At 36.5% G+C, this 22,108-nt stretch overlaps 1 protein-coding gene across 4 annotated transcripts in view; it reads right to left on the bottom strand.

The window, feature by feature from the left end:
* PPP2R3A (protein phosphatase 2 regulatory subunit B''alpha) overlaps positions 1-22,108 on the bottom strand; it is a 168,559-nt gene that overhangs the window by 79,053 nt on the left and 67,398 nt on the right. For all 4 annotated transcript variants that reach the window (XM_081302778.1, XM_081302781.1, XM_081302779.1 and 1 more), the window contains 3 exons: positions 19,082-19,348; positions 11,632-11,735; positions 2,800-2,902 (listed from right to left, as the gene is read on the bottom strand). In XM_081302778.1, coding sequence (XP_081158904.1) covers positions 2,800-2,902; positions 11,632-11,735; positions 19,082-19,348 — 474 coding nt within the window. The remainder of the gene's footprint in view (positions 1-2,799; positions 2,903-11,631; positions 11,736-19,081; positions 19,349-22,108) is intronic.

Genomic DNA, 22,108 nt, shown 5'->3' with positions numbered 1-22,108 from the left:
CAAAGGAACTGAATAGGCACTTCACAGAAGAAGAAACCCAACTGGTGAACAAATATATGAAAAAAATATTCAACATCCCTAGTAGTTAGAGAAATGCAAATTAAAACTAAACTGCAATTTCATCTCACTCCAGTCAGAATGGCAATTATCAAGAATACAAGTAACAATAAATGTCGGTGAGGATGTGGAGGAAAAGGTACACCGTACATTGCTGTTAGGACTACAAATTGGCGCAAACCCTCTGAAAAGCAATATGGAGGTTCCTTAGAAAACTTGGAATGGAACCACCATTTGACCCAGTTATCCCCCTCCTTAGTATATACCCAATGGGCTTAAAATCAGCATACTACAATGATGCAGCCACATCAATGTTTATAGCAGCTCAATTCACAATAGCCAAGATATGGAACCAATGTAAGTGTGCTTCAACAGATAAATGGATAAAGAAAATGTGGTATGAGTCTGTGTGTGTGTATATATATATATATATACACACACACAGACACACACACAATGGAATATTACTCAGCCATAAAGAAGAATGAAATTATGGTATTTGCTAGTAAATGGGTGGAACTAGAGATTGTCATGCTAAGCAAGTGAAATAAGACAATCCCAAAAAAACAAAGGAAGAATTTTCCTCTGATATGTGAATGCTAACTCACAATAATTTGGGAGGTGTAGGGAAGAATAAAAGTACTCTGTATTAGACAAAGGGCAATGAAGGTAAACAAGGGGGAATTGGAATAGAAAATATAGTAGAATGAATTGGACATAACTTTCATATGTTTGTAGGAACACAGGAAGCACAACCTGTGTAACTCCACATTATGTACAACCAAAAGAATGGGAAGTTATACTCCATGTATGTATGATGGATCAAAATTCTCTCTACTGGAGCTAGGGTTGTAGCTCAGTGGTGGAGTGCTTGCCTGGTGCATGTGAGGCTAGATTCAATCCTCAGCACCACGTAAAATAAAGGTATTGTGTCATTCTACAACTAAAAAATATTAAAAAATATTCTCTACTGTATTGTCTAAAAGAATAAATAAGAAATAAAATAAAATGTATCTCATGAAAAAAAGGGAATGAATTTAGAGGGTAAGGAGGGAAAATGAATAGAGAACAAATAAAACCTGAAATTTTATTAGCAATGTTGTTCAAATACTAAATATCTGAGATTCCACAGGAATGTGTAGTGTTGGCTTTTAGATATAATGATACTGATTAAATAAAAAAACCTATTAAGAATTCTCATTCTCCTGTGTATTTTTTTTTTGTTATTGTTGTTGTAACAGGGACTGAAGCCAGGGGCACCTAAACACTGAGCCACATAAACAGCCTGTTTTTTTATTTTTCATTTAAGACAAGGTCTCACTAAATTGCTTAGAGTCTCTGTAAGTTGCTGAGACTGGCTTTGAACTTGTGATCCTCTTGCCTCACCCTCCCAAGCTGCTGGGATTACAGGCATGGCACCATTGTGCTCAGCTCATGAGTTTTTGTTTTTGTTTTTTTTTTGGGGTGGGGAGCAAAATCATACAGCAGATGAGTCTAAGGATAATAAAGCCCACCCTGCAAATTAAAATAAATTTGAAGGAACTGGACATAAAATCAGAACCAAACTTCATCTTTTAAACATGAACAACTGTTACTGTAAATAAAAATCTATGCATATGCTATTAGAAATCAGCCTAATGGTTAACTTTAGGTATTTTATGTGTATATGTTTCCATAAAATATAAAATAGCTATGATTATAAGTTTTAAAAAGCCATAATCAAGTCAATGTATTTCTATGCCTTTCAAATGATAACAGAAAATCTTTTTACAGATCTGAGATTAATTACATTTGAGACATCTTTTCCACATGAATAATAATATGAGTATATAACACATAAGGTGATATGTGTTAAAGTTTATTAAAGTGTCTTCTGTGTATTAAAGTTTCATAAACAGAAAAGGAAAAATGAGGAATAAACTACTATTTCACTTATTTGATTCCATCAGCGAAAGTTGCTCCATAAAGTGAATTTTCTTGATGAGTAAAAATAGTTTATGATACTAATACAAATTATTGATCTTGGCTGAAATCTGATAATAAGACTGGGGACTATTTCTCTTATTTCAAATTGCTCCTACAGGAGCAATTTGAACTAAGGGAAAACCTGTAAGAGGAGTGCTCTTACAGGTTTTGCATATTTTTTCTTTTTTACGTAGCTTTTCTTACTTCTAATAACACTTAGAGTCCATTTGGAAGATCTTAGGGAGTTTGATTCTAGTTTATTCTCTCCCTCCTTTATACTATAATTTTTCATTTCACATAAATTGGGTTGAAAAATCAAAAAACCAACCATTTTAGAATTATGCTTAAATCAAAGAGTCAAACCACACTGATTGAAAATCCTGTGGTTCATGACATTGGTTCTGGTTACTCCACAACCATTCCTTGTTTCCTACCAGGTTTTTAACTATGTTTGATGTCAGCATTTTCCATGTTATATAAAACAGTTTCAGAAGGTAATTTCTGTGGATAGAGGTGGGTAGTTTGCTGAATGGCCCCTTTCTCCTGCTTCATTGAGACTGTAGCCCTCTTTTATCTGTTTTATGCTATGAGCTTTGTTTTAGACTTTGTTTAACAAAGAGATTTTATTGCTAAAACAAGTGCAAAAACCACTTTTCAAGAAAACTTACTTATAGATTTGTATAGCTTAACTGACAAGTATTACAGTTGCAAATTTTTTTTAAAAACCTCCGAAACTCCAGAAAAATGAACCCATTTTTGAAAGGAAATATAAATTACCTGAAGTAAAGGGAAGAAATCCTCCTGTTCTAGAGAGCTGCAGCTGGGTTTTGCTAGAAGACAGATAAACTTAGAGGCATCATCATGATGGTTATTCAGCAACCTACAAAAGAAACAACTGCTTAGGAAGATCTGCTACTCTGAACCATGACTATAACATCACTGGTCATTTCAGTCTGATCTGAAGGCCACTTAGATTAAGAATCGAGTACTCTTTTCTTTTTGGGGGGCTTGGAACTAGACCCAGGGCCTTGTGATTGATAAGCAAGTACTCTACCACTAAGATACCCCCAGAACAAGTCCTTGCTTTTCAATGAATTCCATGCTTTTGATTTTGTTAAAGGAATATCTTAAAAGCTCAATAACAAAATGGTATATTATTCTAATAGAATGCTTCTGAGACTGAGATCAAAGAGTCAACTGAACTAGTGCAGACGAAATATGTGTTATTAAAATACACTGGGGGAGAATATCCATTCAGTTTAGTGCAGAACATTTGGAACCAGAACTTCTAAGCTGGCCATAGCAAGGAGGTGTGATACCTCAGATGGACAACTATGCACTACACAAGGCATAAAGTACCCAGGTTGACAGACCTTCAAGGCTAACCTGATAGGTGGCTTTTGAAATTAGACTCTGAAGGAACAGGCTTAAAATAATGAGTGTTCTATTAATTCTTCTTAGTTCCAAGAATTCTTATCTCCAACTATTTGCTAGATGTTTCCAATTGGAAACTACATTCTGATAGCAAAGCTGAAATACTGAAAATCAACTTTAAAATCTTTCTCTCAAAGTCAGTCCTTATCCTGGGCATCTTTTTTTTTTATATTTATGTGTTTTTTAGTTGTAGTTAGACACAATCCTTTATTCTACTTATTCATTTCTATGTAGTGCTGAGGAACAGACCCAGAGCCTCACATGTGCCAGGTAAGTGCTCTACTGTTGAGCCACTTAGAGGCATCATCATGGTGGTTATTCAGAAACCTACATTTATTTTTGTAAAAATGGTGGTATCTTAGTTGTCTGGGTTAGACACTTTAAAGTCATTAAGAACTTATTTCTTTTCCTATTCTTTATAACCAATTAGTTTCCAGTTTTCTTATTCTTCATTAATAATTTATTGAATACTAACTATGGGCCAAGTATTGTAGCTGGCCATGATGTAGAGGAAACAAGAAAATAAGACACAGTGTTATGCTCTGTAAGGAAGTTCCAGTATAATGTTTAGTTATCAATAAAATTAAACTACGAAGACCAGCCATAACAGAAGTAATCTGAACAGGGTACTATGGAAGGACAGAGGAGGCCAGTGAGATTCCCCGGAAAGTGAAGTAGAAAGGAAGGGCATTGTGGTAAGGAGGAAAATAGGTACAAATGCCTGGTATGTGATGGGCAACAGTAAGCACAGAGATGGTAAGAGAAAGGGATATATGCAGGTAGGATCAAATCCTGGAGGCCTCTGAAGTCAGGTTAAGAAGCCAGGACTTTAGTCAACTCCACAAGAGAATTTTAACTTGAATAGTGACATTATAAGAAGTGCTTTTTTTTCCAGAAACATTAAGCAAGAAACAATGAGAACCTGAACATGGATACTAGCAGTGGGAGATGAAGAGAAAGGTGCCCATTACCATGAAAGGATGTGGTAGCTGACAGGTGTTGGGCATGAGAGAATTCCCAAGTTTCTAGCTGGGACCATCAGGTGCTTGGAATACAGGATAGGAATACTGAATATCCTGAGGAATTTTTCCACAGAATGTTCTAAACAATGGCTTATTCCTTTCTATTTCCATTGTACTATCAGATTTAAGCCCTTTTAAATTTATGTTGAGACTTCCAGAAGAGAAGAGGGTCATAACAGGGTTCAGAACTCATCCAACCTTGTATAACAGATGATTCATCATTCTAAAACAAATGTGGATGACATAATTTCCTTATTGAAAAATGTTCAGTAGCGTGCGTGCTCTCTCTCTCTCTCTCTCTCTCTCTCTCATAAGCATAAGCCTACTCTTGTGGGTTGATTTTAAATGTCTACCAAAAGCTCATGCATTAAAGGCTTGGTCCATGATGCAATAGTGTTCACAGGTAGGGCCTCAGGAGGTGAATGAATTATGGGGCCTCTGACCAAATCAACAGACTAATCCATCCAGAGCTTAATGGATTTTGGAGGAGAGGCAAGAAAGCTCTCCCTTTGTTTCCTGGCTCCCATGAGGTGAGCAGTATTGCTCTACCACATATGCCCAGCCATGATGTTCTGCCTCTTCCCAAGGACCCCGAAATTGATGGTGCCAAGTGACTATGAATTGAAACTTCTAAAACCATGAGCCAAAATAAATGATTCCCTCCTTTTAAGTTGTTTATCTCAAGTACTCTGTCACAGTAATGTAAAGGTGACTAACAGAAAATTGGTACAGGAAGTGGGGTTGTTTGTGACTATTACCTGATAATGTGGTTCTGCTGAAATTGGCTCATGAGAGGGATTTGGAAAAGTTTGGAGATGTAGGCTAGAGACATTCAAAAATGCTATAAGGAAAGGTTAGTGGGCTAATTCTGGTGGGAGCTCCAAAGACAGAATACTAATAGGAATGCAGAGTAAAGACCAAGCTCAGGAGGATTCAGAGGGAAATGAGGATTCTACTGAGAATCTGACTAGAAGCCATTCATGTTACCTTCTGGCAAAGACCTTGTCTACATTTTGGCCACGCCCTGAGACTTTGTGTAAGGCTGAGTTTAAAGGTGATGGATTAACTAATCTGGCAGAGAAAATTTCAAGGCACCATAACATTCAGGTTGTGGCACAGATATTTCTGGCTGTTTTAGCCAGACTGACAGTGAGAATCAGGAGCAAAAAAATAATGGAAAGATCTGATAAACTGGCACCTCAGCCAAAAAAGAAGTACCAGTAAAGTTGTAATCAAGGAGGATATCGTTGTATAAGAGATGAGTGTAATCAAAAAGAAATGCTTTGTAACAGGATAAGAGAAATCAAATCAGAAATACCCCACCCACCACAGGCTCAAGGATGTAAAACTCTTTCCAAAGACTGTGTTGAGAAGGGAGCCCTAGAGTGCACTGCTCACATAGGGTTGTCTAAGAAATGGTTTCCCTGGGATTTGTTCAGTTGCCCAGACTCTCAGAAGCCACTGCAGTCGTGTTTCAAGATAGTCCTTCTGCTGGCGGCAGAACTTGGGATTCATCCATGTGGTGTTGGTTTTGTAGGCATGTAGAATGTAAGAGTTGTAAGGTCACTGAGGCTTCCACTGAGATTTCAAAAGGAAAGCCTTGGAGGCAGGCAATGTGTGGCAGTGTCAAGAGTCCCTGCAGGCAGACCCTGAGAGGGTGATGTGTGACGTTGTAAGAGAGAAACCCAAGCTACAATGGAGACTCCAGAAAGTTAGAGATGCCAAGAACGTGCAAGGCTTGCCAAAGGATGCCTCATGCAGTAAGAAGAGCCAGCCAAAGAGAGTGGCTATGTGGGCTGCAGCCAGCAAAACCACAGGTGTCTTGCTGGGACTGCCCAAGTCTTTTGGACCTCGCATCACATCACTATGAGTTCAGATGCTAGACATGAATTAAATCAACTTAATGTTTGCCCTCCTGGGTTGCAATCTTATGGTCCCATTCCTCCTTTCTATGCCCCTATTTCTCCATTTTGGAATGAAAATGTTTACCTTATATCTATCCCACCATGGTATGTTACAAATATGTAACTTGTTTGTTGATTTTTAGAAGGATTTACAGGTAAGAGTTTGCCCAGAGTCTCTGAGAAGATTTTAAGATTTGGACTTTTGAACAATGCTGTTAAGACTATGGGGATAAACTGAATGTATTGCAGATAAACTGAGTGCATTTTACATGATGAGATGGACATGAGTCTTTAGGGGTCATGGGTGAAAATTTGTGGGTTGGGTCTTAACTGTCCTCTAAAATTCATATGCTAAAGGTTTGGTCCATAGTGCAGCAGTATTCAGAGGTAGGGCCTTCAGGGAATGATAGAACCATGAGGATTCTGATTTTATCAATGGATTAATCCATTTGTAGATTCACAGCTTAATGGGTTTGTGGGTAGGGCTCTCTCTTTGCTTCTTGGCTGCCATGAGGTGAGCAGCCTTGCTCTACTACATGCTCCCTGCTATATGTTCAACTCCCACTATAGGTCCCTCACTATAAAGAGATGGGGCCAAGTGAACATGGACTGAAACCTCTGAAACTGAGTCAAACTAAGTCTTTTCTACTTTTAAGTTCTCTATCTCAGGTATTTTGTCACAGTGACACAAAGCTAACATACCTACAATGGGCATTTAAGGCCCTCTGTAATTAGCCTGGAGGTGCCTATTTACTTATCTCATGACTTTGCTAAATGAAATAGGCAGATGGCGTGAGTTTTATGTAGTTTTACCTGTGTCATTCTTTTTTTTTTTTAAAGAGAGTGAGAGAGGAGAGAGAGAGAGAGAATTTTTAATATTTATTTTTTAGTTCTCGGCGGACACAACATCTTTGTTGGTATGTGGTGCTGAGGATCAAACCCGGGCCGCACGCATGCCAGACGAGCGCGCTACCGCCTGAGCCACATTCCCAGCCCACCTGTGTCATTCTTATACTAGAAAATCCACCCCCAATTTTGTCATCTTAATGTGTTAACTCTTTTAAGACCTAGCTTATAACATACCTCTTTCAAAAAGTCTTCTCTGACAACTAAATTCTTAACTGATCTTTGTCCAATATGTGTATCTCTTTCTCTCTCTCTCTCTCTTTCTCTGTGTGTGTGTGTATAAAGAATTTATTTCAAACATATATGACAAAGATAAGTAAAAAATTAGTTCTTTACTCTCTATATTTGTATTATTGGCTTTATTTATTTCTATGAGTTTTTTTTCTTTAGCACCTAAAGGGAAGGAACTGTTGTAGCACTTTTCATCCATAGCACATAGTTTAATCACTTATACATAAAAGACTCTGAAAACATATTAGTGATCTAACAGATTTATTTTTATATGGTGCTGAGGATCAAACCTAGTGCCTCACACGTGCTAGGAAAGTGCTCTACCACTGAGCTACATCCCCAGCCCCATTATTTTTGTATTTATTTTCTTTTTTTTTTTTTTTTTTTTTTTTTTTTAGAGAGAGAGAGAGAGAGAGAGAGAGAGAGAGAGAGAGAGAGAGAGGAGAGAGAGAATTTTTTTTAATATTTATTTTTTAGTTCTCGGCGGACACAACATCTTTGTTGGTATGTGGTGCTGAGGATCGAACCCGGGCCGCACACATGCCAGGTGAGCGCGCTACCGCTTGAGCCAGATCCCCAGCCCTGTATTTATTTTCTTATCATTTAAGGCCCCTGAAGTAAATAAAGTAAATAAACATGTTTTAGAAAAAAAATCAGTGTAATGCAATAGGTGCAAATGAAAGTTACCTCTTAGGATTAGAAAGTGGGTGGGATGATGACAACAGAAAGGCAGTGAGGTCTTTGAAAAATAGATTATTTTTAAAAAGCACAGTATTATTAAATACAGTAGCAATATGACACATGAGATTCAAATAGGGGATGGCTTTTTGCTATTAGAACCATGAAACAGAAAGAAAAGATGAATTACAATTCTACTGGCTAATAAACTCGTATATGACAGGAGAAATGGAGATAATAAAAGCCATAAAAGCTGAAGGACGAAAGTAAGTGTAGCTATTTTACACTGGTATTCTATACTGACCATAATGTTTTTAAGACAAAATACTGTTTTGTTAATGGGCAAATAACACATTGATATAAAAAGGTAAAAGCAAATAAAACTTAGTAAAGCTGAGCAACATTACTACTCCATGTGAGAGAAGTTCTGCCCCAAAGCTGGTGTTCCAGTAACTTAAAAAGCTGTTGAGCCATATCTTTCCCCTAAAAATGTCTGGCTATAGAAAAAAGAGATGTCAGAGTATAGTTATGAAATGGGCAGTAGTTCTAGGAAAGGAGGGGAACAGAAGAAGTAGGGGCGAGTTACTAAGGTGTTCATTCTAAAATCACTTGTAGAAGAGGTACTGAAGCCTCCAACACCTGAGTACTCTGACAGGAAAGAAACTATTTCCTCTAATATTTATGACTTTTACATTTGACTTTATTTTTTAAAAAAAACTCTATATTATTGGAGCAAGTCAGCATGCCTATGTATAGGCCAAAGTGCTTTAATGCTGTAACCTGCCAATTATTTTTTGTGTTTGGAAATTCTGATATGCTATACTTGGGCCTAAGTTGCTTTATGCAAAGGGTAGTTTGTAAAAAATTTAAAGACATCTTTTTTTTTCCTAGGTCAGGTGGTAACTCAAAGCATTATACTTAGCTGCTACTCTCAACAAACAGCTATACTTGGGTCTCTCTTAAAGCATCCTGGCTTTAAAAGGCATTTTAAGAGCTCAGAGAAGAGTTCCCACTAGAGGGCGCCCAAACTATTTAAGTATCTGACCAGGGCATTTTAATATAGACACATACATTTATGTATTTGTTTTAAGTTAGCTTTTCTGTCCTTGTGACCAAAATATCCAACAAGAACAACTTAGAGGATAAGTTATTTAGGCTTTGTGGTTTCAGAGATCTTAGCTTAAAGATGCTGATGCTATTGCTCTGAGCTTAAGGTGAGGCAGTACATCATTGGGGAAGCGCCCAGCAGAGGAAAGCTGCTCAGCTCATGGAGGGACCAGGAAGCAGAGAGAAGTGGGTGGGAAGGGCTCACTAGGAAAATGAACTCTTCCAGGGTACACTCCCAATGACCCACCTCCCCCAGTTGCTCCTCACCTGCCTACAGTTACTACCCTGTCAGTCCATTTAAATGAGGATAGACTCATTAGGTTACAGCTCTCACCATGCAATAATTTTACCTTTGAATGTTCCTGAATTAATATGAGCTTCTGAAGGATACCTCAAGGTGATTAATCTCAATAAAGGAATACAGCTATTGTGGCTGCTGTGCTGCACTGCTCTATCCACCAATATAAATGTCTACCCTATTTCAGTATACATAGTCTTAACCAAAAACTGGCTGTGATTCTCTTTAATATTAAGGAGTTTAATGCAGATAAATCAAGTGGGGCACCAGTTTTCCTTTGCTACCATCAAACTTAGTGTCCTAGAATATTCAAAATATAATATAAGTGATTATATTTCTTGTCTCTGGCTCTAATATCTCATATAATAGATTATTTTCTTTTTCAGTCTCCCAGCCTGATCACAGCCTTTTCTTAAGCAATTATTACTCACTTCTTGCTGTTTTCCAAGATTACTAGATAGTTCTTGCTGATCTTAATGACTAAAGCTACTTCTGACAAGAACTGTTTCGCCTCCCTGTTCTTTTTATCCCTGATTCATACTCCAGCTAAGGCCTATTCAGGGCTTGCGCCTACCAGGGTGAAAGAAGCTAGCTGAATGAAAGCTAACATCTATAAATTTTAAGTTCTTAAGTTCTGCTACTTTTACATATTGATTTTTAAAAAAATCATTCTACCCAGCTAAAATCCTGGTTTAGCTAATGGGAAAGGAGAGGGAGTACAAGCTGACTTCCTACTATTCCAGGTCCTACAATCTATTTTCTTCCCCCATGTTACAGGTTGCCAGAAATAAAAAAAAAAATACTCCAAGGGCAATGCCAGTTTCTCTGCTAGTTTACTCTTTCTCATTAGTATTGTTATTATGTGTTTTTTTCCTATTTCTAGTATCCAAGAAATTCTACACATTTAAAACAGAAAGACACTTCTTATATCTTATATCAGCCTGTTTTCTATTTGCTATAGGGGTGGTAGAACACTGACTATGGAACTGTCTTTGGAGGGTCAGAAGGTAGTATATGAGTAATGGCTCTCCTTGGGCTCTTTTATTCCTTGGTATTTGGACAGGTCAGAACTATTCCAAGAAGAAAATGGCTAAAATGCACCTAGACAACAAGAAGCATTTATTTAAATTTTAGCTTGGGTGTAGTTCTTTAAAAAAGTTTATTAACTGGAACAGTCTTACATACCATTTAGTTCTAATATAATGAAGAACTTAGTGAACTCAACTTGCTGCTAGACTTTTAGAACTAAGAAAACATTTATTAATCACCTAATATGTTCTCAAGCATTATGCAACTAAGGGAATAGAAAGAATCTAAGTTGAATTCTGCTGATACTGCACACTGACTTGTATGATAATAGTAACTGAACAGCATTTCTACATAGTTTACTAGGGGGAAGGGTATATAGCCCAGAAAAGGTATAATTGGTTAAAAGAGGAAGAAGGTACAAGATTTGATATTTTCCTAAAATGTATAAATATATCAAGAAATAACACCTTAAAAAGAAAGGTATAAAGGAGAAGAAAGTTGAGTTTGAATTAAAGAAAATTTATCAGAAAGTTAAAATTCAAGAATATTTTGATAAATATACTTGTCCTTTGGTTCTTTAATTATAGCCCTCAAAAATAATAATTAAAATCTATTATAATTCAATTATTTTTGATAAATTAACTAGATATAAGTCAACATTGGATTATATGAGAATGGAATGGTATTTTTCATGTGATATATGTGGTTTGTTCCCCTTTTATGTAATTGCTATTAGATTCAAATACTGAGTTTCAAATGTAACAAGTAAAACTAAGAAACTATTAAGTAGCTATTAAAGAAGTATTTCTGCAGATTTACTCTACTGTTTAAAGACATGTAAGGTAAAGGCTTGTGGTGAAGAAAATGGTTGTGAATCACTAAATTTTCCTTATTGAAGTAAAGGGTAAAAGAAAAATGAATAAAACAAGTGACCCTTATAAGGCATGTTATGAGGACCACATAATTCTTTGTTAGCCCCAGAGTAACTGCTCATACTTACTTTCTCCACATGGCAATGAATGATGGTGCTGATACAAATCCTGTCTTCTCTCCCCCTGCAGCCCTGAACATGGGGGCTTTCCAGTAGAGAGGACAGCCACAGATCTGCAAATAAAAATCAATAAAGAGTAAGGCCAGAGGCTGTGAAGGGATAACATGGCCAAAGAAAAGTATCTGGGACTTTTACCCTTCATGCCACAGTAGACAGAATGGCCTCAGGGTGAACACAACTGAGCCATAGGCAAATGTATCAATGAGGATAGATTCAGAGAGACAGAGAGAGAGGAATTAAAATTAAGAGGAGTACATGCTTAGTGAAGAAAATCAAGCCAATAAACTTTTTCTTCAACTTCATTATAGTGATATCTCTCCATCCTGATAATAAAGCAGCCAGTCTCCCCACCTGGCACTGTTACATCATGTATTTTCTACCTTCTACAAAGAAAAAGAAATTAATGAATATCATGGATGTATATGTCTTTTAATCCTTGAGCAGAACTTTATCATTGGGGTCACTTGTTGTTAAAACACTCAACTATTTATCTCCTTTCTCCTTTGCCTATACTTAAGTTTCAGGTTCAAGAACCAGAAAACCCTGTGTTGTTCAAGAAACCAGGTATCAAGCAGGTGTGGTGGTGCACACCCATCACCCAGCTACTCAGAAGGCTGAGGCAGGACAATTCCAAGTTCAAGGTCAGGTTAGGAAATTTAGTGACACCCTATCTCAAAATAAAAACTAAAAAAGGGCTGGGAATGTAGTTCAATCCCCAACACTGCTAAGAAAAAAAGAAAACTATATGGTTAAAAATCTAAATGGTTATAGTTCAAGTAAAAGATAAAAGGTAAAAATGAAAATGCTACAGCTACCACAAGTAACTACATATTATATATATTAATTCACTGAAAGTCTTAAAAGAACTAGGAATGAATATAAAGACTTCAATACCCTAAAAAGTATTGATTTTTTTCCTTAATAAAAGGCTGTTCTTTTCATTAAAAATAAAATACTGGCTTCCTCTTGTAAACAAGAGTTCTTACAAAATTTACCTGCTTTTTCCTTAGAGGGAAATTATTTCCTATAATTAATACTACTTAAAAATTAGAAATAATTAGAAATTATTAACTTAAAAATTTAAATTAATTTAAAAATTAGAAATAATGTCCACATCTTCCTAATTTTGTACATACATAGAAAATATATCCCCAAATCTAGAACTCTTCAAAGTGACATTGTATTAAAAGTTAAAGATATTATTCATATTAATACAGGATCTGTTGAGCTTTCATCATTCTACAAAGGGAAGATTCTTTTTTGGAGTTAGATTAGATGTGTATCCACCTTAGGTTTAGGTGAAGTTGCTCCTGGTGTGAGGCTTCAGTGCACAGGAGATTCCCATGGAAAGCATGAAGAGTACCTAGTTTAACATTAGTTATCCTGAGAGACCACCCAAGGATGCTGCTGGTTCATGGCAGAAATTAAACTAGGGAAAGCAAGATTTAGGCCAGTGAAGGTAAGGACAGGGCAGAAATAGGAGGCTGCTGCCTCCAGGGCCACTAAAGCATGTTCTGCAAGCAGGGTAGAGTTTAAGATTTCCAGAGGTTGAATACCTTATTGAGGTCAGCTTAACAATGATATGGCTTTGTTTATTGTATGATTGCCAAGGTACAAAGCTAACAATTAATATGCTTTGGGTGTGTGAACTGTCAAATCTACCTCCCCTACTCCCTGTTTCTCCTTTTGCACAGAGTGGGTTGCCAAGGAAATACTCTTAGAGAGTCTTGGTGATGGGCTATTGGCAACTGTTGGGGAAGCTGAAAAAATGGTTCACATTACAGAGATGGGGGAGCTACAAGAACAGAAAGTGCGGGGAGAGACCGGAAATGGCTTGCCAAAGGTCTTGAAACTTCCCCCTCTGGAGTCATTCATGAATTTTTCGGAATTGGAAGGGTCAGGACTCTTAGAGCTCAAACTTGGGACATAGTCATCAACCTTAGCTTATACACTTCAGGGACTGTGTGTTTATGTTTATCACCTCCTATGGGACAAGTTCCTCTATTAACAACTTTCATTCCCTTGAACTGAGGGTTTTTTTCCCAGATTTCTGATAAAATGCATGTGTCAGCTCATGAATAGTGAGTGAATCACTAAGACATTAACACATAAACTTACTATGATCCAAAGGCAAACCCCTAAGAGAAAAGATACACAATGAAAATGTTTTAAAGGAGACTGGAAAAGGTCAGCCTTTTCTAATAGTGGGGAACCCTTAGTACACTAGTGTTACAACATGAAGGTATCAGGCCCTTGGAGAAAATGCCAAGAGGGAAAAAAGGAGAACAGTGAATGTCAAGGGTTGTGGACATTACATTTTGACTATTTAAGAAATGCATGGGGAGCTGGGGTTGTGGCTTAGTGGCACAGTGCTTGCCTAGCATGTGTGAGACACTGGGTTAGATTCTCAGCACTGCATATAAATAAACAACATAAAGTTCATTGACAACTAAAAATAATATTAAAAAAAGAAACATATGGCTGGTCTACATCTACTTAAAAATCAAAGAATTAAGATAGAGGGAACCAGTGGATCAATAAACTAAAAAGTAAGTGATATTAATCTGAAGGTGACAAATTAGAACTATTAATAACACAAAATAGAACATTTTAAACAAAGGAAGAAAGTGATTGATAAGTGGGAACAAACAGGGAGATACAGAAAATGGATTTAGGAAACTTATGTATAGAGTAAGTAAGAGTCAGAATATGGCAATCAAAGTCACTTGAGCAAAGAAAACTTGACTAACACCTACAATTTGATCCAAGAATAGCACAACATCAAGAACTGAAATCTAAGGTGGTGCATGCCTGTAATCCCAGTGACTTGGGAGGCTGAGGCAGGAAGATCACAAGTTCACAGAGAGACCCTGTCTCAAAATAAAAAATAAAAAAAGATCGGGATATAGCTCAATGGTAGTACTCCCCTAGGTTCAATACCCGTTCCAAAAACAAAAAAGAACAAAACAAAACAAAAACTTAAAAGCAAGGCTGTCAAGCGATATAAACAGGAGATGATTACCCAATATTTGTAATGTTCATTCAACATTTTAAATTGTCTCATGCCTATTATTCATTAGATCCTCATATGATCTCATGCAGAAGAGGGCAGGCAGATCTATCCCATTTTGCAGAAGAAGAAATTCAGGTACAGAGTGGCTGCTTTACAGGTCACAGGCACAAATAGGTCAAGATAGTGCTACATCAGTCAAAAGAGAGGGGCTGGAGAGCTTTACATGGTTCAAAAGAGTTTTACTTTTTTTTTTTTCCCTCTCAACTTTCTGCTAGAGGATAAAACTATGTAATGAATCCCCTGGCCTAGTCTCTGACAAATGCTTTTCTATCTGTTGCTCAGTTTTTGTTTTATACTGCTTTCATCCCTCTTTGGTTCATTCTCTATCTCTTCTCCATCTCACTTAATGCTGTGGGAAAAAGTACAAAAAATACATACATACTGAACCAGACATGACAGTAAGCTCTCTAGGGATGACTGAGGTCTAAGATCAAGAGGGTAAAACTGCACTAACATACACAGATTTCATAAACACAATTTTCTTTGCACTTAAAAACAGATCCCAAACTTTACAGCTACACTTAAATGCCAAGCTCATCTTTCAAATAGCTTTAAAAACTATATGAAACCATAAACACATTCATTTACTGCTCTGATGATCTGTTCCTTCCTTGCCCCTTAAAGGCTGCCTCTCTTCTCCCTTTTTCTACATCAACCGACTGAAAGTTCATGGGCAGCAAGTGCTGGAGATAGAGTTCACTGTCTCCTGGCACAAGAGACACATATAAAAGATGGTTAAAGATAAGGATGACTAGTATGTGCTAACAGATTGACAGCTGAGTAAAAGCTGGATTAAATAAAAACAGAATAGCTGGAAGACATAATTAAATCAACTTTAAAATAAACAGTTTTAAGGACAAAGAGACAAAAATCTAATAAAATGAGCAGATACAGCAATCAATAAAACACAAATCAATATACTTTTAACAACTTTTGAGGTCATTATATACATGGCTTCATTTTTATATGCAATGTTAGTTTTAACTTTCTAAAGGTATGGGCAGTTTACTTTGCTATCTGAACTGACAATTAAGGTTAAAAGGAATGAACACAAAGGCTTGGCACCTATGAATAGAATTTAGGGCCATCATCAAGTATAACTCAGGCAATTTAATCAATCATATCCCTTCCTTGACTACTATCATGGAGTTTCTGGCTTTCTGCCTTCCTTTCACTCAATCTGTGGCATGCTAGGGAACCATGGTATAAGGCATGGCTACTATACTATAGGGGTGAGAGGGCCAGACCAGGAGTATGTGGAAGCACAGGGAGAGCAGGGCTCTTCAACAGAGGTTAGGAATATTCAGAGGTTCAGGGTTAACCCAGTAGACTCTCTATGCAAGACAGGATGGGCTGCAGGTCTATGAAAGAGAAGCACTAATAACCTGGATGGGCTCTCCAGACATAATGACCCTGCTCCACACCAGGGAACTACTATGTCTTAATCTGGACAAGTTTTCCTTATCTGCCTATATTAAGCATTCTATGAAACCTTCCATCTCTTTCACACAAATTATTCCCATTCTAGAAAAACCTATTTGGCATTTATATAGTTGACATGTGATAAAAGAAAAATTCTGAGATGTTGTAAATTCTATTGCAAAGACCGATAAATGAAGGGGAAGAGATAAGGGAGCTTGGTTTACATTTAACCTTTCTTACTAATCTCAATCAATCCAGAAGCAACAAATACTTCTCCAGAAGCAACAAATCCAGAAGCAAAAAACCCATCTGATAGCTTTTCCTGCTTCTTATTATCCCACTCCTCTTATCTAAAGCTTATTTAGGTTACAGTGCTTTCCTTTTCCAATGTTTATAGAAATTCCTTCTAGCTCTGACCTGGTGAACATTTTCTAACTGCTATCTCACCCACCTGCTGGTAGTTGCTCAAACTTGTCCCAGGACCTGGTTTCTGGCTAACATCTGTAATGGCTCAATAAATTCTTTTATGTGGGAGATCCCCTGATCTCAAGAGTTTTGGTTTAATACATGTTACCTCCAAAATGCAGATTTCACTCATCTTTTCTAACTTTTATATTTTTGATTTAGATCCATAGTTCCAGGCTATTCAGAGAATTTACTGTCTTGGTTTTGTCACCTAATATAGGAAAAGAGAACTTGCAATTTATTTGGATGACTACCGAATAGGGGCTAGCTAATGTTTGTGTATGTTCAGGAAATAAGACCTATGGAAGCAGTATCACGCCAGAAGTTAAGAGGATTTGTCTCCTGACAAGAAGTAGTTCTGTGACTTCAGTACTTGTGGTACTGCAATTTCCTCATAAGTAAAACCCTGTGGAAACAGGTAAGTTCTTACTTTTGGAATGAGGGAGTTTGTTGATCTAAGGGATCCAAAATCAAGTTCTAAGAGGGGGGAAGTGGCAAAGAAAGAGATAATAAAAGAAAGAATTCTTTTAAAATCTCTCTGTTCACGAACTATTTAGCAGCAACAGAAATGCTCTGTGAGGTCAGAGTTAGGCAAAGGGCAGGGCATTATAATATATAACGTCTATGCCATTTTGTTTTACACCATCCTATTCGAGATTAGCTTTACTTTCCAAAATTGTCCCTCGTAAAGTTACTCTTTGTTCTTTTCTTTGCTCAACACTGTAAGTCTAAAGAAAACCCCTTTCAATAGCTGAGATATTACTACTACAGTCAATTATTGCAGAAAAAGGGGACAAAGAGAAAAGAAGCTGGTCCCCAGACTTCCCAAACATTAATTTTTCTTTAGTTTGTCAGAACCTAGAACACCTAGTATTCAAATAACATCAAAGTGTGGGCCAAGGACTTACTAATCCTATTAATTAAAAGGATAATATTTAATTTGCAGGAAAATAATGTATTTATCTAAAAGTTTATAGGGATTGGCCCAGGAGACAAAAGTTATTTGTAATGACAATATTCCAAACAAAGAGAAAGGATAAGATCCCCTGAATGAAAAAGACGATTACTGAGTGATTAAGCATGAAGACTTCTTGTCCCTTTTCCCATTACTTTACTTTCCTCTTCATTAAAAGCCCTCTGTACCACTGAATTTCCTAAGATGGAGTTTTCAGGATGATGGCCTTGCCATCTTCTTAGAATAGGCCCTTGAATAAATCTGATTTCCTTCTCACCAACTCTCATCTCCAATGATTGGCTTCTGCACAGTGTGAAAGTGGACTTGTGTTCAGTATCAACATGAACAGAATTAGGGATTTCTTTAAAAAGGCAGAATGTAAGCCAGGTCTTCAAAGTGGGTATTGTGGAGGATGGTAGGAATGAAAACCCATCTTGGAAGGGAGAGCTACAAGAGTCCAAATGTAGAGTTGTGACTGTGAGGGGGTGATAGGGTCAGGTTCATGCAGGAAACAGCATTAGGTAATTTTAATTTTGGAAAGGATCTCTGGGGACTGAGTATGGAGGCCCTAGATTACTAAGAGAAGGGTTTTATCCTGAGGAGCAGCACTTTTCAAACTTTAACATCTCTCCTGAAAGCTGGGGAACCATTCTAAATAGGAGTCTGCATGGAGTCATGGGCACACTCACTTGATCTCCTACTTGCCTCCATATAATCCTCAGCCTCTTGAAGCATAGCCTAGAACCATTGCTAAAATATGAGGTATGATATGACTTTCAAATATACATGAGTGATAAAAATAAAACCAAACCAAGCAAAGTACTGCCACAGAGGGTAAGAATCCTGAATATTCCTGAGCTGAGGAATGGCATTATCAACTATAATCTGATAGTCATGTTCAATATTATTCTAGGAGGAGTGCAGCCATAGTAGTCCTACATTAGGGGGCTAAAATATTAAATTAGAAGCAGTTGGATATATTGGAAAAAAAATAAAGACTTGCTTCCTGGTATCACATTCATTTATTTCTGGATAAAATGTTAGTGTTGAGATGGCCTAGTGGCTCCTTATCTAGCTTCAGGGTAGAGTAAGGTCAATAGCTGAAAACAAAAAAGAAATTCCTATCCAACATAAGGAAAATGTTTCCAATAAACATAGTTCTTTAATATGGAACAAGCTACTGGCAAGGTAGTGAGCTTCTAGTAACTGAAAGCATTCAAGAAGAGAATGTATTTATGAGTTAATGATGTCTTAGAAGGAATTCCTACATTCAGTGGGAAGTTGAACTGGAATACGACTAAAATTTCTTTCAAACTTTGAGTTCCATGAAGTAGGACTATAGCTAGAGATCTAATAGTATCAAATAACATTTTTTCAACATGGAAAAAAAATCCTCTGCATGCAAAACAGCAAAGAGGCAGTAAGGAGAACACTGGGACTGCAAGAGAAAAGGGAATTATTAATCATTTAGTAATTGTTATTACCTTTGCAATTTTTCCCATTTCATGAATGTCTGCTTTCTGATCTTCAATATCCATGAAAGCAGTTTCAATTCTGCTTAAAATCTGTTCATGGTTAATGCAGGTATCTGGGAGTCCTTCAGGAAAGTAGAACCGTGGAATGTTTATGGACGACGGTGCATTCACAACATTGTTCACAGCAGGAACAGGGGAGAGAGGTTGAGGGCTAACTGGAAAAGTGGCTGGAGTTGGAAGTGGTGTTCCTGGTTTCTTTTCTGGTTTATTTTGAATCTGGAAGAGAAATGTGATTAGAAGACACAAAAATTCTAAACTGTATATATTTCTTGAGTATCCTCACCAGTAATAGGAAGTAGTATATAAATACAAGAAACCACACTTACTCACTTTACTTGAGGGTAGTAGGCATGTCTCTAAGGAGATTTAAATAAATGAATACATTATTTATTTATCAATACTCGAGTTTATATAGATTTATATTTAAAAAATTCTATAGGACATTTTCCAATCAATCATTTGGCAGATATTTCAAAATAATCAAAGAGCAGTATTAGTTGATAGAGTAAGGACTTTGAGGTGTACTATTAGTCTGCTGGAACTAGATTAGTATTTTTTAAAATTTTTTTTAGGGGCTGGGGATGTGGCTCAAGCGGTAGCGCACTCGCCTGGCATGCGTGCGGCCCAGGTTCGACCTTCAGCACCACATACAAACAAAGATGTGTCCGCCGAAAACTAAAAAATAAATATTAAAATTCTCTCTCTCTCTCTCTCTTTAAAATTTTTTTTTAATTGTAGATGGACACAATACATTTATTTATTTTTAAATTTTCATTTTATTTATTTATTTTTATGTGGTGCTGAGGATTGAACTCAGCGCATCACACATACAAGGCAAGCGCTCTACCACTGAGCTACAGCCCTAACCCAGTAAATTCTTTTTGAAGACTGTTTTTAGACTTTCTGTTCTTAGTCTTTCCTCTCCTTCAATCGGCAGAAATGACGAGTTCTTTTTAAACACACAGATCTAAAATGCACTTGGGGTAGGGGGCTACTTTTACTTTCTTTTCTAGTTAACTTTGTTGAGGAAGAATCACTATCAAGCCCTGATGCTAAGAAAAACTTTTGTTATGAAAGTCAAAGCATTTTAGTTATGGTTGATTTACTTAATACTAAGGGGCATGCCATTTTACCCAAGATACTTATTTATCTCATTTTTGGTATATTCTTAATATGCAAGTTCTGTGGTCATTAATTTCATTACAACCAGACTCCCTTTACAGTTAAGTAACTCATTTATAGTTTATATCCTTCTTTTCTCCAAACTGAATTTGATGTAGTATACCATAAAGGGATATTAGAAAAGACAGTGAAAAGGTGTGTGTGGGGTGGGGAGGAGCAATTGGGAGATGGAGATAACTCAAGATTGAGGGAAAAGGGAAGGAAGGAGTACACCATTGTTCAGGTAGGAGTTTGTTTCTGAGTTCTGAGAGTCCTCACAGAAAAAGCAAAAAACAGATTCTATGAAGACTCTCAGAGTTTTAATTTCCACTCTTAATTAATAACCCAATCATTTATGTTCATAAGCATGGCACTATATACTACATAAAGTATGAAATACAGAATGGCTATTGACTGGCTAAGTTTATTTTAAATTCACTGATCACAAAGTATTGCTCTAATGTTCTCCTTTCTTAAATTAGCCTAATGCTACCCCTGAAGTCTGAACAACAATCCTACAATAAGCAATAGGCAAGGAAGAAACAGCACAGAGGAAAAGGATTCCAATGAAGAACTGAACAGAAAACAGTGATGGTTTACTGTGTCCTCAGGAAAGTTACTTAACCTTTTAAAATTTCAGTAATAAAACAGAAATTATAATCCCTACACCTTGGAAGACTGTTGTGAGGACTGAAGGAAATTAAAGAATGTAACATGAGTAAAATATTCAAAACAGTGCTGGGCACAGATCTGTCCTCATGGAAGAAAATGAGTGACAAAGCCAAAAGGTGGGGGTTCTCAAAAGATTATGTATAATTTGGCATAATTTTTAGGTTCAATCATAAATAATCATTTCCATTCGTAAAGCAATTTAAAGTTTACAAACCAGTTTGGATTAAACACACTGATTCTATTACTATTCTAAGTAAACATTTCTCTCTGCTTAATGCTGAATCTGCATATACAGATTCATGAGTCAATCGTAGTAGAAAATATTCTTAAAATTCTAAAATAAGGCACAACTCTTTCTTCAAAGCTTTAACTTGATCACTTGTCTCTTGTCATTTCCTTCCCATTATTTTAAGCAGAAAGAGGTTTGAGAGACTACATGTGTTCAATCATAAAAATTCTTTGTTTCCCTAAAACATTTGTTTTCCACGGTATGATATCCAGGGTAGTTATTATAATTTCAGGGCAATTATGGCCAAAAGATTTAAGACCAGTGGTGCCAGTGGGGGAGAAGGTTTGGAGCAAAATCTCCAATGTTAACTCTATACTTTTGCTTTGACAAGGTAAGTGACATTCAGCACAAACACTGGTTATCTGTCAAAGCTTTTATTTTAATGGGAAAATACTTGATTATATACTGCATATATTTTGCAATTCATTGTGTATTTCTTAACACAGAGCAATTCACTGATAGGCAAGAATTTATTAAGTCACTGGTTAATTTCATATTTAATAAAACTGATCAAGTTCTGTGGTCATTAAAAAGGAAATGATGTAAATAAAATGACTTTATTTTGAACTTTCGGGTATATCAATTTATTTTCCATTGAGTTCAATAGGATACACAAAATTTAAACCTTAAAGTAGTGTAATAAAACTGATACTTCATAAACATTATACAATAAAAACTAGTAGAACAGATTTTGCCAGATTTACTGGTAAATTAGACAACTGCTCATATTGAATAAAGCTTTTCAGTCAATATAGGAGCAACATTAAAAAAAATAAGCTGGATAAAGAATTTTAATTTTCCACCTTAGTCTTTCCTTATAAACATAGTATTATTTAAATATTCATTCTAAATAG

The sequence above is a fragment of the Spermophilus citellus genome (assembly GCF_964194105.1).
Source record: "Spermophilus citellus genome assembly, chromosome: 7".
Taxonomy (NCBI): Eukaryota; Metazoa; Chordata; class Mammalia; order Rodentia; family Sciuridae; genus Spermophilus; species Spermophilus citellus.
This window is presented reverse-complemented; position numbering and strand designations above follow the sequence as displayed.